This window comes from Phycodurus eques, chromosome 17 (assembly GCF_024500275.1).
Source record: "Phycodurus eques isolate BA_2022a chromosome 17, UOR_Pequ_1.1, whole genome shotgun sequence".
In the NCBI taxonomy this organism is placed as follows: domain Eukaryota; kingdom Metazoa; phylum Chordata; class Actinopteri; order Syngnathiformes; family Syngnathidae; genus Phycodurus; species Phycodurus eques.
The window spans coordinates 8,830,098-8,844,224 of record NC_084541.1 but is presented as its reverse complement, the minus strand read 5'-3'; the positions used below and the strand labels follow the sequence as shown (position 1 = coordinate 8,844,224).

General features: G+C 40.2%; 1 protein-coding gene across 4 annotated transcripts; it reads right to left on the bottom strand.

Moving 5' to 3' along the window:
* Positions 1-2,232: 2,232 nt before the first annotated feature.
* Positions 2,233-12,249, bottom strand: gabrr3a (gamma-aminobutyric acid type A receptor subunit rho3a). Of its 4 annotated transcripts, XM_061703065.1 has the most exons (9): positions 11,723-12,249; positions 9,395-9,507; positions 7,288-7,355; positions 6,973-7,196; positions 4,337-4,419; positions 3,638-3,775; positions 3,220-3,372; positions 2,796-2,989; positions 2,233-2,661 (listed from the first exon to the last, which is right to left on the bottom strand). In XM_061703065.1, the coding sequence occupies exons 1-9, from the start codon at positions 11,863-11,865 to the stop codon at positions 2,359-2,361; spliced, it is 1,419 nt and encodes a 472-aa protein (XP_061559049.1). In that variant the 5' UTR covers positions 11,866-12,249; the 3' UTR covers positions 2,233-2,358. The 4 variants fall into 4 exon arrangements, with proteins under 4 accessions (XP_061559049.1, XP_061559051.1, XP_061559048.1 ...); XM_061703067.1 differs by lacking the exon at positions 9,395-9,507 and having other exon boundaries at positions 11,723-11,790; XM_061703064.1 differs by lacking the exon at positions 11,723-12,249 and having other exon boundaries at positions 9,395-9,788.
* Between the last annotated feature and the right edge of the window lie 1,878 nt (positions 12,250-14,127).

Here is a 14,127-nt window from a genome sequence, read left to right as displayed (position 1 = left end):
TAATGTTTTTATTCCACACCCAAGGAAGGAAAGTTGAATGCAATTTTGATTTAGATATGGGGGAAAAACAACACTTTACACCACATACTTTCCTTGGAAGAATAATTTTCTATTGTGTTGAGTTTCAGGGTGTGTCCCTGCCAGTAGACTTTCAATGGAATATGTGACACATGCTTATTTCCAGGGTAACAAAACAGAGGTAAAATAGACGCGTCAGAATCGTTATGTCAATATGTAGCCATGTTGTGTACCTGTTTTTGTAGGAGTTGGACTCCTGCTAATCAAGATTGTTAACAGTAGGCAACACTTTTGCTTCCATATACCTCTAGCAACTTAACCCAGCATACAGTTTTACCATCTTTAAAAAATAAAAATAAAAAAAAACTACACTATTTTATATCCTTCATTTGATAACTTATTTTAAGTTGATTTGGTTGAACTACTTAATAACCAGGAGTCTTATTTAAGCAACAGCCGAACCTCTAAATGTTGAATTCCCCTGAGTTTGGATTTCCCTATAATTTTGGGGGGAAATATGCATTTAAAAAGTCGTACAAAGCTTCGGACTTTAAACCATTGTCATGTGAGTATACATCGGTGCCATCTGAGTTTGAATTTGAATTTCTAACAGTGATTTATCTTTTAGCATGAAAAACAAACCATCAAAAAAATAAATAATACTAATTCTGTTTTAAGAAATTTTATGTCAAAAATTCAACATTTCCCAAAATTCAGTGATAAAAAATTAAACATCTCCAAGAAAATTTGTGTAAATGTCTTCATTCAAATTTGAACTCAGATGGTGCAAAATGGCGGGGGGGGGGGGGGGGGGGGGCGTGGTGTTCCCTTGATTGATGCCTTTACCAATAAGATTATTATTATTAATTAATTTAAATCATAATTAATGATAATGATACATTACAAAAATAATAAATACATTTTATCTAACCATACATAAAATGTATTTATTATTATAGCTAACCATAGCATTTATTATTATAGCTAACCATAGCTAACCACTTCAAAATAATAATAATAATAATAGTAATAATAATAATAATAATGCGTGACCTAGTGAGGATAAGCGGCTTACACGTATAATAAATAAATAATATAATAAATAATAACAGTGGCTCGCTCTCAAACATCTATATTCAAAGGAGACAGCAACACTGCCGCCTAGCGGAGGGAGGGAGGGCCTTCCTACACGTGTGATTTTCTTTTTCAACTTGAAACTGCTAAATGCGCGTGCCCGCTGATCCACAAATGCACTTTCAACAATTCACTAGCAAAATTTAATATTTACAAATGATAAGTCATCATAAATGAACACACAACATAAAAAAAAACACGTGTAAATCGCGGAGATATTTGTGCATTTGAAAAACACATGTGCAAATAATTTTGAGACATATCTCTCCCCATACCAGTACTTTGTTCCCGTAAGTAGATTCATGTATATGCACTTTACATCAGTGTTTATTTTTTTTAACGGTTTTTACTTTTACCAACAAAAAAAAAAGTTAAAGTCACCCACCTTTGAGATGTTGATTGCATGTCCCACCCCTGTGAGAGGTTGCTGGGGAGAGGGAGGTCTAGGCGTCCCTGCTTAAGTGGTAGTAAATGGATGGATGGATGGATGGATGGAAGCTATTCCCCATCCGTAGCCTTACTTAAGAGAATTGTTTGATGTTATCGGCTACAGGAGTGATTTGGTGATGAATGCGTGATGAATCTTGTGTCGGCCTAAAACCACAAGTTTCTGGTGTTCAAAAACATACAGGAAATGGGCATTTTTTTCAGTTGTCATCATGAACTAATTTAGCTTTTTTTTTTTTTTTTTTTTTGCGACCACTGTGCAAGTTATTTAAAAAAGGGGGAAGAAAATGTTGCCAAGTTTTTGAAATGGTTGTTTTAAAAAAGTTTGAAAAATGGGTATTATTAAAAGTTGATTTTTACTTTTGTACTTAACCTCTTTGATTGTATATTTCAGTCTGTACTTTTTTGCTTTCGCTTGGAGTTGAATAAGTTTCTGTACATTACTTCTACTTCAGTACTGTGTGAGTACTTTTTCCACCTGTTCATAACCTTGAAATTCCAAATTTTGGGCCCATTGTAAACAGAGGAGCACTGTACAAAACAACAATACAAAACAACAAGACACATTGATAACGCAGCATACATATATTTATTTTTACATATATTTTACAATAAGTAAGCATTTTACCCCATAGCAACAAAGCAACACAATAAAATCCCAAAATTGAAATAATTGTCCAATTCAAAAGAGACGAGATTGTCAGTTCATGTCCAATGACTGTATTAGAATTAGAAAGATTTTGCTGCAAGGTGAGTGTGCTACGCATACAAACTCCAGTAAATGACATTGAAGAGCAGGTAAGCCAGAGGGAATAAAACTCTGGAGTAGGAGTCAATCATGTAGCTGTTGCTCATTATGAAACGAAGGTTGTGTTTCAAAGGGTTCCTGTGGCGTAGCCTGGTGCCCTCTGCGGGCGCTGACACGGTGGAGTTTCGTGACTGCGTGTTCCTCTCTGTGTTTGGCGTGCTGGAGACCTCGGGGAAAGAGGTCAGGTCTATATCGTTGTCATGGAAACAGCCGTCAAATGCCATGGCCTGCGTGGCGTTGTAGGACGCCGGGATCTGCGTGGACACAGGCGAAAGAAAAGGGGTAAGTTTCTAGATGCAGAGGGCGCAAAAATGATTTTGTGCGGGTCAAACGTGTCCCACGAGATTTACGGAAATAATATAATCCGCAAAGAGGGAGTGTCGGCAACCTGTGCCCTCTTGAGCTTCTTCATTTCCTCCACTGTGGTGAAATAGTTGACGGCCGCGTACTCGATGACGGACAGAAAGACGAACAGGAAGCTGGCCCACAAGTAGATGTCCACAGCTTTCACGTAAGACACCTGAGGCATTGAGGAGGACACGCCAGTGATGATGGTTGACATGGTCAACACGGTGGTGATTCCTGCATGCAGGGAGCGCAGCATAACAGTTAATATTAGCTTATTGCCTTTTACTATTTTATTTGCATTAATTGTAGATACTGCATGCATTGTAGTATAGAATGAACCCCCGCTACTCTTTCTTGTAGGTATCATCTTTTTTCTCTGTAAATAATCCTATTTAAAATAATCTGAAATACTCTAAAACATTCAAGTTTATACATATATATAATCAAAGTTGGATGGTGTGTACCCAAGGAGACACGGGCGGGCACGGCCCTTCTGTCGATCCAGAAAGATACCCAGGACAGCATCACCATCAGCATGGTGGGAAAATACGTCTGCAGCATGAAGAAGAAGATGTGCCTCCTGAGAATGAAGTTAATGTAGAGACGATTGTACCAACCTGAAATGGGGGGAAAAAAAAAACAGAAAAAACAATAGAGAGACATAAAACAACATGGTGGGACAGCTGCAGGAAGCGACAGTTTAAATTGACACCATATCTTGATCCTAATATGGATTTTCTGGTGAATATCTTTTCAAATAATTTGTCTTTAATTATCCAATCGACTCATCATCTGAGATCATAACCCCCCCCCCCCCCACACACACACACACACACACACACCCCACACCCCTCCCACAATTTCCAAGTACATAGCACATACCGGTACTGCTGTAGAAGGCGAGCCCAAAGGAAGGCTGGAAATCTTCAACAAAAAACTGAGAGAGCACGATCTCATCAGTCCTTAATGAATCGTTCCCGTTCTTCCAGTAGAGCATGAGGTCATTCTCATTGTAAGCATCTTCAAGAGAGGAGAGAAAGAAGAAAAAGGAGGATGAACTTTGCCTTGGATGTTCTTCTCAGAGGAGAGGAAGAAAGTGCATGAAAATGGGACTCCTCCATGAGGACCCATGTTATATTCATGCGTTGACACGTGAAGATTTAAAAAAATAAAACGTAAAAAAAAGGTTCTGCAGTGTGTAGACGGAGGGAAATCCCCACTCTAGTTGCACTTAGATCAAGTTTGATCAAATCAAAGAGAATGGAAGAGAAATATAATCCCCTGTAAACCCGTCATTAACAAAAAACTATATAATGGACAGAGGCTGACCTAATTTAGCACTCTGACATAGCGATTCTATGCAAGAATAGAGAAGATATAACAGTAGTGCATCAATTTCATATAAATGCAGTGTTTTATGAGAAGCATTTTGTCCAGAGCCGTTTGTGTTTGATTTTGACATGACTGTATAAAAGTCTGCCAAAATATACCAAACAACCCTATATTAATAAAAATATACTATATTAATACAACATTGGAAAAGGAAAACACCACTAATATAGTGCAATGTTTGATACTCACAGCTCTCCAGCTCTAGAGAGCAGTTTTGTGTGTCGAGAGGGAAACTGCTGAAGTCCATCGAGCAAAGTGCTGTCACAGTAATCCTAAAGCACAGCTCAAGGTTAAAGAAACACACACACACACACACGCACAAGCTACAGTACGAAAAGTTATTTGGTATTTGACTTGTTTCAGTCTTTCTTGACTTAAGCTACTAAGAAAAAAAATAATCTTGATAATTTTGTCTAATAATGAACAATAATGACAATATATTTTATTTTGCTGTTACTGTTATAAACACTGAGAAACAGCGAGGGGTCAATTTTCGCGTACTGCGCAAAAGCGTAAAAACTGGCGTATCTTGATTTTCGTGTAATGCGAGGTGTTTCCCAATTTGGTAGACCGATCTACGCCAAGCTGGCCGACACATTGACAATTTAGTGGCAGAATGTCAGTCTAAACATTTGTCGCAGCTAGTATAACGCGATTTTGGTGAATTTGATCGGGTTACAAGCAGTTATGGGGGGGGGGGGGGGGGTCACACAATCGAGTGTGTGTGGGTGGGGATAGATACATGAGGTCTGCGGACAAATTTAAGTAACCCACGGTTATAACCAGCTCATACTTTATTTAATCACGTTGCCTGTTGCCACACCGGCCCAGAGCAGAGACAATACTCCAGTCACACACGGACGGCTTCTGAGAATAACCTTCGATAATGAGCCACTTGCTGCTTCACCGTGTCATTGTCGTTAGGCAAGAAGCCTGTTCTGGTAAATTTCCATTACGTGTCTTGGTTTCTTGCTGACTGGCTAGGAGAAATCATATGCTTCTACTGCCTTATAGCGAGGTCACATACAATACTTTGCTCAGGGCTACAAAAATACAGTATATATTTTTTGAAAATAATCCTCAGCACTTTTTAATGAAAAGTCTTCTGCATTTTGTTTGTCTTATTTTTGTTGATTCATGCATTATTTACAAATAAATAAAGAGTATGTTGAAATTATTGTTGTGTAATACTAACATAAGTAATAAATAATGAACGTGAATCTGTGCCTTTAATCAGATCCACATTTAAATGTATTCACACAATAATGGAACATTTTTTGTACCATTTCCTACTAAATTCTCCCGTGACCAATGTTGACTTCAATTATTTGGTATGTAACACATTAGGCAGAGTGTGAATCCAAACATCAGCCAGCTGCATTACTGATCCTACAGTATTCAGCTACGAATTACTGCTATTCACTGTGCACAATCTGCTGGGGCAGTCTGTGGCTTCCCTAGTCTGTGGTGCCATGTTGTCAACATGAGGATCTGAAATGGATATGATGAATGTACAAAGCCTCTTGAACTCATATCACAGGCAATGTTATTGTAACGGGAACAGTCCTGTTTGATTGCGTTCTTATTTGGTATCATCATTTTGATTATTAAATTGTTTTGCAATTATTGAATCTGATCCCTGCGATTGGCTGGCAACCAGTTCAGGGTGTGCCCCGCCTCCTGCCCGATCATAGCTGGGATAGGCTCCAGCACGCCCGCGACCCTAGTGAGGAGATGCGGCTCAGAAAATGGATAGATGGATGGATGAATCTGATCCACTTGGGAGTGAGACAAGGGGACATCGAAAACAAAACGATTCAAGTTCCATTAAAAGCATAACTCGGAAGTACTCTCACCTCTTTATTACTACTTTGTGATTAATTTTAAAAAGCTCAATCAACAGAACAAGCTGTATGGCAAGGACTGTGGTGGCAGAATGGTGGCTAATATCCACCCACAAATTTCCCCTTGAGGGATTGTAATGAGTATAATGAATTAGATTTAATGAAATTACTGTAAATTAAATGAAACGTCACTGACGGTGCAGTGGTTCATTTGCCTGATTTCCGGAATGGCAGCGTGAGTTCAGTTCCCACTCAGTGACGGTGCGAATGAGAGTTTGAATGGTTGTTTATCTATTTGCGCCCTGTGATTGGCTGGTGACCAGTTCAAGGTGTACACCCCCTCTTGCCCAAAGTCATCTGGGATAGTAACGCACGGCCCCTGGGAGGATAAGCTGTATAGAAAATGCATGGCTGGTGTACAAAAGTGTATTTGGGTCATTCCACCTAATCTGTGTCATTTGCATCCCCAGGAAATAAAATGTATGAATGCATGATAAGATTAACTGTAAAATAAAAAAATGTAACACATACATTTTTTTTTAACTAAACATAGTGTGCTATAGAGTGATCTGACCGCAATTTTAATAAATGCAATTTCAAAGAGTAATGGGAAATTTGCATTTGTTGACTGCTTCCTATAATTAGACTACACCATGAAAAATACAATTTAAATCGAACGGTTTTGTTAAGAGAACTACATCCAGTACTGCTGTCTTGCCCTTCGAGCAGTTGGAGTGGGTAACTCCAGAAGCCCGGTCGAAGGACTTTTCCCTGGCAAAATACGTCGCCGTTAACAAAGTCACAAGGCTAATGCTAAGTTGTAGCACAGCCCCGAGGTACGGCTAAGGGACGAGATAGCTTCGCTTTACATTTACAACAAGTAAATGCCACAAATTCAATGGAATGGCCCAGCTGTACCTTGAGGGACATAAATTGACTTTTTAACTGCTCATATTTCTGATGGAGAATGTTTTTGTTTACCGGACACTGTAGAGGATGTTGCCATCAGGGAAAACCCTCAGCATGATGTTCTCCATGGTTGTGTCATGGATGAAAGAGCGCTTGGAGTGGACGAAGAACACGTCAGGCACCCAGATCTTCTTTACGAGACGCGAGTCGAAGGTTCGACTCTTGTTGTTGCTGGAGGGGAAGGCCAGTCGATCGTCCTGCCAGTAATGCCTCAGGTACAAAGTCATGGTGAAGTCCTGAGCATTAAAAAGAAAAACTCCAGGATATGGAAGAATTACATTGGTTTAAGTGCATAAGAACAACTCCAAAAGCTACATACATACATACCATGTTTACTTCACTGATGCTGTCAACGCTCTCTACCTGGACGTCAATGCCAACAGGGATTGCTGAACCTGACACAAAAGGTCAAAGGTTACCATAAGTCAACGTTCAGCAGCAGCTGGATAACATGTTGTAGTGATGATGTCATCCTCCATGTTTTCTCCATCTGTACATCCACCACAGATTACATATTTATATGCCACGATCGGGCTGGAAGATAAGGTGTAATCCACACTATAGAGACATAGAGGCTAGAGACAACATGTTAGATAATCATGACGCATAAGCTCAGAGAGGTTATATCAGCGCTTGTCACACAGGAAAGACGGCAGGAGAGTCTTGACTGACAGATGACGATCAAATACCCCAAATCGCCATATACTGAAAACATAAAGTTTGGAGACATTTACTATTTTCACATTGGCGCCTACTGTACATGGGCCCGGGTGGACATTTTTGACAAATATTAGCATTAAATGAGCACATGGTGGACCTTCACTTTGCAACATGATTCAGTTAACAAACTTACTGTGTACTGTTTATCAAACACATTGTGCAGGAAGCAGCCATAATGTACTATTACATACATAGAGAGCTATAAACGGTATGGCCCTTACTGTTTCGTGGCAGAATGATGAAAATGTATGAGGTGAATTGTACACATCCTCTCCTATCACTACCATTACCTAATGACGAGAAGAACTCAAAACCATAACTGCTCGATTACAATACCATAGTGAAGTAAGAGGGATTATATCAGGTAGACTAAGCTTTGTTTTACTGATAAATATTACTGGTTCCATACAATACAATGTCAAAACTAAGATTTTGGAGAACTGTAAGTAGTTCCTTATCTTGGGTCAGTCTCTTTACAATTGGAGCGCACTTGATTGATTCTTTTTCTACTAGTGATAATAAAACTCTAGCACAGCATTAGGCAACAGAACACCATCTACTGTATTGTAAACCGACCAACCACAACATTATGACCACTTGCAACAATATGATGATATTTAGTACAGGAGCATGTTCTATCTTTGGAAAGACAATAATCCTTAACTTGATTGACATTGTCAGATCGATCCTAATATTTTTAACTCTCTTATGTAACTAAATGAGGTAACCAAAATAATAGGCACAGCTCTCAGTTCAAGTCTATGATGCAATACAGTTCTACACCACTGCAAACTACAACCACAATGATCTGTTCTACATTGCTTGTCGTAATTAGGGTCACTGGTGCGATAGAGTCTATCACAGCTGACTTTGAGTGAGAGTGGAGTACACCCTGGACTGGTCGCCAGTCAATTACAGGGCACACAGACGAACAAGCATTCACACTCACATTCACACCTATGGACAATTAACAGTCCTCAATAAATCTAATATGCATGTTTTTAGAATGTGAGACGAAACCGGAGTGGCTGGATAAAAAGCAACACAAGCACAGGGAGGCTTGAGATTTGAACCCTGAACCTCAGAGCTGTGAGTCAGTTAACCTCAAGGGCGCCGTGCTGGACACCACAATAATAAACACTGTTAAATTAATATCTCTCTAACAATGTCAATCAAACATGTACAGTAATTTCTTGGCAGAATATATGATATACAGAAGCGCTTAATGGCTATCATTAAATTGTGCAAGTGTTCTTAATGTTGTAGCCAGTTTGTGTATGTTTTCATAGCTTGTAGCAAAGAAAATGTCAACTAAAGTGCCAGGACCACCTAAATATGTAATATTGCACATCAAGGACTTGCATTAATAAGGAGGAAAAAATGTTATGCTTTTCATGTATTTCCTTAAACGTTCCATATTGGGGCCGTTTGAAACAAATGCACTCGACACATGTACTGTTTCAACAGCTTTTACTTGCTCAACAGATTTCAATCACCTCAACACATCCCAATGTGGTGCGCACATTTATCTGTAGTACTGTCTGCAGCCGTTGTTCAACACAGACTATCTAGGTCACCGAGGGCTTTTGGGGGGAAGCGTAATACCAGGGACAGCACAGTAACCTACATCAGTCTTTACCAGGTTACCAGGGGGAAAACATAGAAAGCTTTGGAAAAAGAGAGACACAAAAGAGTTTGCGTGTTTTGGTCTTACCTCCGAAACCTGGCCGCATTGCAAAGTCATGGTCCTCAATTCGAAGCAGCTGTTCTGATTTAATTAGCAAAGACTTTGTGCTGTCGAGCTTTTTCATCTTGAGGTCCACTCGTCTAAGACGCAAAAAGTACAAACAACAGCTGATGCCAACAGAAAATCTCTGTTCGTCTTTATCTTTCATTGAACTGACATCTGGTGGAGCATTCATTGACCACTGCTTGGAGTTTAGCGCCTGATTAAAACACAGCTTGTCATCTAAATAATGACACTGGAAGTTTTTCCAACATGTTTTCAACAGACCCATCTTGTTTCTGTTAACATATACATATGTTAACATATACATATGTTAACATATACATACACACACACACACACACACACACACACACGCACACACACCCACGCACACACACACACACACACATATATATATATATATATATATGTGTGTGTGTGTGTATATATATATATATATATATACACACACACACACACACACACACACACAGAGACACTACTGTATCAACCAAACCACTGATTTACACTTACCTTAGTTCAGCAGGGCCAATCATGGAAAGGGTTGAGATTAACTAAAAATGCATGGTAGTATGACCACAATGTTCCACACCAGACTTCGGAATTTTGTCTTTGTATTTTTTATTTTTTTTATCTGATGATTTTCAGTAGTCTCATGAAGATACAAAATGTGACCATATTCTCCCCAAAATATAGAGAAATTGCTATAATATATCCGGGAGGGAAAAAATTCATGTTGCAAAAAATATAAATACATTTATTTCTTAGAAATTTTAAAGTGGGACATTTAGCTAAGTAATTTTGTCATAAATCATTAATTTCAATGGAGTGTTTCCATTGGAATTAATGTGAAAGAATGGGAAATAATTAGTAATTTGTGCCATTTTCAGGCGGCACGGTGGCTGACTGGTTAGAGCGTCAGCCTCACAGTTCTGAGGAGCGGGGTTCAATCCCCGGTCCCGCCTGTGTGGAGTTTGCATGTTCTCCCCGTACCTGCGTGGGTTTTCTCCGGGCACTCCGGTTTTCTCCCACATCCCAAAAACATGCATTAATTGGGGACTCTAAATTGCCCGTAGGTGTGAATGTGAGTGCGAATGGTTGTTTGTTTGTATGTGCCCTGCGATTGGCTGGCAACCAGTTCAGGGTGTATCCCGCCTCCTGCCCAATGACAGCTGGGATAGGCTCCAGCACGCCCGCGACCCTAGTGAGGAGAAGTGGCTCAGAAAATGGATGGATGGATGGATGGATGGATGGTGTCATTTTCAGACTGTAACATTTACTGACCATTTTGATATTTCTGAAGAAAGCATATATGCAAAATAATTTATGACATTTAAGATGCCGGCACGGTGACTGACTGGTTAGCACATCCGCCTCACAATTCTGGGGACCGGGGTTCAAATCCCGGCCCCGCCTGTGTGGAGTTTGCATGTTCTCCCTGTGCCTGGGGGGGTTTTCTCCGGGCACTCCGGTTTCCGCCCACATCCCAACAACATGCGTGGTAGGTTGATTGGTGACTCTAAGTTGCCCGTAGGTGTGAATGTGAGTGTGAATGGTTGTTTGTTTCGTGTGCCCTGCGATTGGCTGGCGACCAGTTCCAGGTGTACCCTGCCTCCTGCCCGAAGATAGCTGGGATAGGCTCCAGCACCCCCACAACCCTAGTGAGGATAAGTGGTAAAGGAAATGGATGGATGAATGGACATTTAAGATTTTGTTTAAAAAAATAACATTTAGAAAATTCAAATTTAGAGTTTATTTCCCTGCGATTGGCTGGCAACCAGTTCAGGGTGTACCCCGCCTCCTGCCCGATGATAGCTGGGATAGGCTCCAGCACGCCCGCGACCCTAGTGAGGAGAAGTGGCTCAGAAAATGGATGGATGGATGGAGTTTATTTCCGTGCCCTGTGATTTGTTTCCGTGGGACCCTCCGACTATTTCAGGGTGTAGCTCGCCTCTCGTCCAAAGTCACCTGGGATAGGCTCCAGCTTGCACCCACAACCCTAGTGAGGATATCTGTCTATCTATCTATCTATCTATCTATCTATCTATCTATCTATCTATCTATCTATCTATCTATCTATCTATCTATATATCTATCTATCTATCTATCTATCTATAAACGTTCCCAACTTTTGCTTTGTCTTGCTTGAATTTTGCAACCCACGCTATACAGAGCAAAGAGCTTTTACAAAACCACATAGCAACAACACATTCAAGCTCTTAGTTGACATCCATCTAAATAAGAGATCGATCCAATCAATGAGATAAAGTACACAATCGCATTTCGGCTCACCCTCCATGTTTTTGTTTGTTGAGGTCTCCGAGGTCGACCTCCTTGTGTCTCCTCTTGTTGGGGAAGTGGCTGCTATTTAGCTGCGTGACAGGCCACAAGCAGGCAAAGCACATGAGTCGTAAGGCCAGGAGGACCACTCTCATGGTGAAACTGGTGCTGGGAACACGAGAGGATCCCCCGAGCGTCCTCCCCCGCCCACCGACGAAAACCTCAGTCCCCGTCTCCTACTGGCACGTCCATGTCCCAGCAGCACTCATTCCGCTGTGGCTTGCACATGCCCAGTAATGGGTGCACTGTCCAGCGCTCTCATCTGCGAATGCAGTGTACATGAGTCCAGATAGTCCCCCGGTTGACTTTGGTGGTCAAATGTCCTATCCGTCCTCCTATGTCTTGACAAAACATCTCACCACTGACCCCAAACAGTCTCCACCCTCTTTTCTAAAACCAAATCTCAATTTATTCCAATAATGACAAAGGAATACCATTAATTCCTCCCTAATCTTCTTATCTGTGGTTGGTGAAATCTTTCGGTAACCTACAAACTGGAGGCAGTCGAGGGCGGGGAGGGAGCAGGGATAATACAACCAGCGGTTTCATCATCATTTTGAGGAGATAAAAATAAAAAGCCTGTAGCCTACTTCTACACACAACAGGATTTTCCCTCCAGTTGCACTCTATCAGGGTGGTTGGATATGAATGATCCCATGCAGAGGGGACAGATGTCAGCATATGTTTGGTCCACCTCTATCAACATTGCACTTGCATGGCTCGGCTCGATGACACGAGGGATATGAGCTGCTTTCACCTCGGAAAAAAACAATGAGATCCCTTGTTTAAGGTTACATAAATAACGAACATATGAGCAGTGTTGTGTTTGCACCAAACATACCTTTTGGAATTATGGCCAAAAAGTTCAATCATGGTTTCATTGCACCATAAAAAAAAATCTCTCAAACAAAAAGAAAAATGTGGGAAAATGTGCAATCAGACCATTACACATTTTCCCATGAAACGAAGATTGATCTTTTTGGCTATTATTCCAAAAGGTTTGTTTGGTGCAAACACAACACCGCTCATCGCCCAAAAACACACACATTCATACAGTGAAGCATGGCGGTGGCAGCATCATATTTTAGGGCTTTTTTTCTTCAGTTTGCCTAAGACAAGGTGGAAGAAATTGTGAACACTTTGAAATAGCAATCAGTTTTAGCACAAAACCTTAAGGCTTCTGCTATAAAGTAAAAAATAAGTCAGGAAAAGCCTAGTAGAACATCTGAACTTTATTTGGGGTTAATCAGAGCCTTTCAATGGTGGCTGATTTGTGCTGAGTTTGAATGTAATTTGTTCATTCTGATTTGAGCGACATAATAGTTAGAAAGGGTGTACACACACATTGTTTCAGTTGTTTATTTTTATTTCCCCTCTCGAAAAGATTTAAGAAAATATTCAATGTGTTGTACAAGTAATGTCACAATAATAGTGGAAAAAGTTTTGAAATGATCAAACTTTGTCTCATTTTTTTTTCAATTCACAACAACATGCCATTTGGACAGGGGTGTGTAGACTTTTTATTTCCATTGTAGATAAATTCCATCTCTAATTTGAACCTAGGGTATCGTTTCACTTGATGTTTCATTTGATATTGTGATGCTTTGTTATGTTGTCGGTTGACACTGTTAAGTAGCTGTGATAGGCTCCAGCACTCCTGCGACCCTTGTGAGGCGAAGCGGCACGAAAAAGGATGGATGAAGTTTATTTGTTTGGTTTGAAATAAACTTGTTCACTTGAATAAACTCCCAGAATTCCTCATATGCTTCCATAGTGGAAGTCATTAGACTGTGCTGGTGTCTCGACTGACTGTGTATGTTAACTCGTAGCATCAGATTACTCGATTTAAGAAAAGAACATTGTGCAATTGGAAACGGGGACAAATTTGGAAGCCAGACATGTTGCGTGATGGAACATTCCCATGGAGCCTGTAAAACATTCACCTGCCTAGTTAATTAGTCAGTGTTTCATTAGTGTTGGAGAGTATGTAAAGTAGAATCGCACCGATGCAACTCACTGCACACCAGTATTTGTTCTCACACACCTATGCAGATCACGTAGAGACATGGCAGAGACTCTGGGATCAACATTGCTGCTGTTTATTTTCCTCGGGGAATTCTTCATAACCCTCTCAAAAGGTATTGCAAAGCTTGTCCTACACAATATATAAACAAAAGCAACTGGTTACCATACTGTGCAAAAACTTTAGAAAGATGCTCGCTTCATGACTTAAATGATGGATGAGGGTCAAATTTGAATAATTTGGCATCTAACATTTAACTGTGGTTTGGATTTGGTTTTAATTTAAGATGATTTATGAATTTATAGAGCTGATTAAAAAGTAATTTACAGCACTT

Excerpts from the sequence above, each read along its gene's own strand:
- gabrr3a (XM_061703064.1), bottom strand. The coding sequence starts at position 9,737 with ATGTATATGTTAACATATGTATATGTTAACAGAAACAAGATGGGTCTG. Across the intron at positions 3,776-4,336 it reads CTCTCTAGAGCTGGAGAGCT|ATGCTTACAATGAGAATGAC; the intron begins GTGAGTATCAAA and ends CCTCTCTTGAAG. Across the intron at positions 2,662-2,795 it reads AGAAGCTCAAGAGGGCACAG|ATCCCGGCGTCCTACAACGC; the intron begins GTTGCCGACACT and ends GTGTCCACGCAG.